Consider the following 3587-nt stretch of genomic DNA (forward strand, 5'->3'; position numbering starts at 1 on the left):
ATGAATTACAATTTTGGGTGGTAAATCGATAATTAAGCCTTTCAGAAATAGTGGGACTAATAGGAGTGATGATGATACATTAAATTGATCGATACATACTTGATGGTTTTAAACTAGCTACCTATATGTACTTTGACTATTTTGTGTGAATGCCCATCGAAAGTGTATCATATATTGGGAATATGAGGCATTTCTTTAATATTTTGAGTCTTCTCTTCTTCAACAATTCAAAATATCTGCAGGAGCGTGAATAGTTTTAACTTTTTCTCACATTGGAATGACCAAATTTGGTGCCGGAGTAATTTGTTCACCTAATTTGTTTTAGATTTTTTTCTTTAGTGGTAAATCGATCATTGAATAATAATTTAGTTCCAGAAATATAAGGTCTTGTCAACTGTCAATATAATTTCTAACTTAAATAATTTTTTTATTATAAATTAATTTTGAATTGAATACTCCTACAAATTAACGTACTAGAAACAATTGGGCATCGGATCCTAGCTAGAAGCGCTCCTAGCCAAAATAATGTTCATTGGTTATCTTTTTTGTTTTTCATTTTGTCTAATATTCCCTTTTTGCATATGCTTTGTTTCCTAAAAGCGACTTGCATTGCAGAGCAGACTCCTGATTGGGCAAAACCGCGTAACCTCTAACAAGACAAATACTTTTTAAGCACTCATCACTCCCAGAAAGTTCAGAAAGCCCTTTAAGACTTTTTAGCTTTCTTGCAAGCCACTCAACCTCAGCCATTTACCAAAAAAATAATTAACCTCTTCCTCACCCTCAGATTTTGAGTACGTAGTTGGTGACATCATTCGATATCCAACTTGAACATCCCAGTCAGCAGTTTTAAATTTCTTAATCTGCATTCTCACTTTGATCGATCAATTGATGATGAATAATATACAAAGAAATTAAGAAGGTGGAGAAAAACTTTTATATAAGGGTATTATATGTTTATGTGTATATCACTATTTTCATGTAATGTAATGAGAGAGATAGAGACATTAGGCACATAAGACCGTAATACTTACTGCTAAGTGAATGATGAGTTTATGAAAAAGTGTTGAATGGGGCAGTTGTACCTGATTGGTTTCTGACTGTTTGGCCTCCAAAGGCACACCAAGTGTTTGATACTTTGATTGCATCAGATCGTACCGTACTAGGAAAATGTATTAATTAAACCATGCTACTTAACTTTCCTAGACACACGGCTTAAAGCCTTAAACAATGTAAAGGGTCACCCAAGTCACCAAGAATTAGTGGAGATCTGCCGGCCAACGTCGGCAGCACAGCAGCATGTATGAATTATGTATATGACCGGTCACCGTCTCAAGCCGCTTACTACGCTGGCGCCATTTCGTATGCTATTTGTCAATTGGCAAGCAACATATATTCATATTAGTTCACACACACACACACATGTAGCTACAAGCCTACAAGTCTCTTTACAATTAATATAAGATACACTAATTAATCACATTAATTAATTAATTGTCTTGAATTCATAACTGAATACATAATACATCATAATCACAATGGATTTCAATTAATTATAGTTTCCTAGACATTAAGAAAACTTGGGTGCCACGCAATGACTCAAACAAATAATGAAGCTAAAGCCACTTCACATCCCACAAGGATCGAGTGCACACTTTCTACATTTGAAAAATAAAAATAGAAAAAAAATTAACTACAAGGATAATAAAAATTAAAGAAAAAACCCAACCAATAAATTTTGGCAAAAATTTTTGATATTGTACTGATGCGGTCTAAAAATCTGGTCCAGAAGACTGGCTTTCATCGACCCGGCACTGGGCTGCGGTCGTCGAATGATAGCCGAAAAACCCACTTGGTGAGTGACCGTCTTCTTGAGTGGCTGCAATGGTTGCTTGGGTTGATGTGCCCATTTGCATCAATGGGGTTGTAGTATTCCACCACAAAGGCCTTCAACCGCTGCATTGCCAAGTCGAGAGTTTTCTCGGACAAATTGGCAAAGCAGACACGGAACCATCCGGGTTCCGTGCAGTGGCACGAAGACCCCGGTGAGATATTTAGCCGGACTTCGTGCACAATCTTTTTCCAGAGCTCCATTTCAGCCTCGAAGGTGTTGGACCTGAGCAAGTGCCTCATGTCCACCCAACAGAACAAGCCGGCATTGCCCTTGAGGCAGCTTATGCCGGCTTTCTGGAGGCCCGACACAAGCCTCTTCTGGCGCTGTCGGAGTCTCTTGTGGTTCTCGGAGATGTAATTTTTCGTGAGTTTCTTGTCGGATAGCATGGCGGCGAGGAGGTACTGAGTTTGGGACGAGACGAGTCCGAAACTGGACATTTTTGTGGCGGCGGCGACAACCATGTCATCGTTGGAGTAAATCGCGCCTACCCGGAAACCCGGGAGGCCGAGATCCTTAGAGAGGCTGTAGATGACATGAACTCGGTTCCAGACTTGGGAATTATTCTCGTCATATTTTCGCTCTTTCAAAATCTCCATGACGCTTATAAAAGATGACGAACCAAAAACAGTGCCGGAGTAAATTTCGTCGCTAATAAGATGGATGCCTTTGTCTTCGACGAAGTTGACAAGGAGGTTGAGTTCGCTTCTGGTCATTGCTGTGCCCAATGGGTTTGATGGGTTGGTGACCAAGACGCCCTTGACTCTTAAATTACGTTTTTGGGCTTCTTTGTAGGCTTGTTGCAGAGCTGATTCAGTGATTTGGAAGCCATTGGAGCTGTTGCAGTGAATGGGCACAATCTCGACCCCAGTTCGCCATTTGAGGTCTCTATCGAATCTGCAATAAAAACAAGCACCAATATCGTCAGGGAATGAAATTAATTAATGCTTTATTCTTATTCTCATGCATATATATATTGATGATTAGTACGATTGATTGATTGATATACGTACCCTGGGTAGTATGGGGTAGGAAGAAGAAAGGCTTCGCTGGGTTCGGCGAGGCAGAATATAAGCGTCTCGTTGGCTGAAGTTGCGCCAGCGGCGAGGACTAAGTGGTTGGGGTCGAAGGTCACTTTGTTTCCTCTGATTTCCGCCATGAAATTTACCAATGCCTGTAATAATAATGAAAAGAAAATAAGAATTCTGACATGTGTACTCACACATCATTTTGAGTAGTGTATTATTGTTTTGTATGCATACCTTTTTGAATGCGGGTAGGCCGTGATAATCTTGGAAGAGAGCGAGCTCGCCGAATATGGATTCTCCGTTTCTCTTGAATCCAGCTGCGTCGGGGTTCTTGGCAAGCCATGACTCAAGAAGATCGAAGCAGAGCTGAAAATCAAACAAAACATTGAACGTAAGCATATAGATATGTATACTGGCCAAAAAAAAAAAAAAAAGAATATATATATATGTATATGTACGTATGACAATGAGTATATACATGCATGGTGTTAACTGGGTATTAACTGTTGCTAATTAAATACCTGATTCTCTGCAAGACCCATCTGAATAATCCCTTTCGTATTCTGGACCTCATGGTAGGGATTTTTCTCGTACTCCTGCCAACCTAGGAAGTATGAGGAATCTTGGCCATGAGAGTTGCACGTAGCTTTTCTAGACAACATGCCCAT

The 3587-nt window shown here is 39.8% G+C and overlaps 1 protein-coding gene across 1 annotated transcript; it reads right to left on the reverse strand.

Moving 5' to 3' along the window:
• Nucleotides 1-1800: 1800 nt before the first annotated feature.
• LOC147284256 (1-aminocyclopropane-1-carboxylate synthase) lies at nucleotides 1801-3587 on the reverse strand. Its single transcript, XM_086243124.1, has 4 exons — nucleotides 3441-3587; nucleotides 3154-3285; nucleotides 2905-3065; nucleotides 1801-2788 (listed from the first exon to the last, which is right to left on the reverse strand). The coding sequence occupies exons 1-4, from the start codon at nucleotides 3585-3587 to the stop codon at nucleotides 1801-1803; spliced, it is 1428 nt and encodes a 475-aa protein (XP_086099250.1).

This window comes from Dryas octopetala, chromosome 5 (genome assembly GCF_963921425.1).
Source record: "Dryas octopetala chromosome 5, drDryOcto1.1, whole genome shotgun sequence".
Classification (NCBI taxonomy): domain Eukaryota; kingdom Viridiplantae; phylum Streptophyta; class Magnoliopsida; order Rosales; family Rosaceae; genus Dryas; species Dryas octopetala.

Coding starts and splice junctions, on each gene's coding strand:
- LOC147284256 (XM_086243124.1), bottom strand. CDS start 3,587: ATGGGCATGTTGTCTAGAAAAGCTACGTGCAACTCTCATGGCCAAGAT. Junction 3,066..3,153: donor GCCTACCCGCATTCAAAAAG/GTATGCATACAA, acceptor TTATTATTACAG/GCATTGGTAAATTTCATGGC. Junction 2,789..2,904: donor CCTACCCCATACTACCCAGG/GTACGTATATCA, acceptor TTTTTATTGCAG/ATTCGATAGAGACCTCAAAT.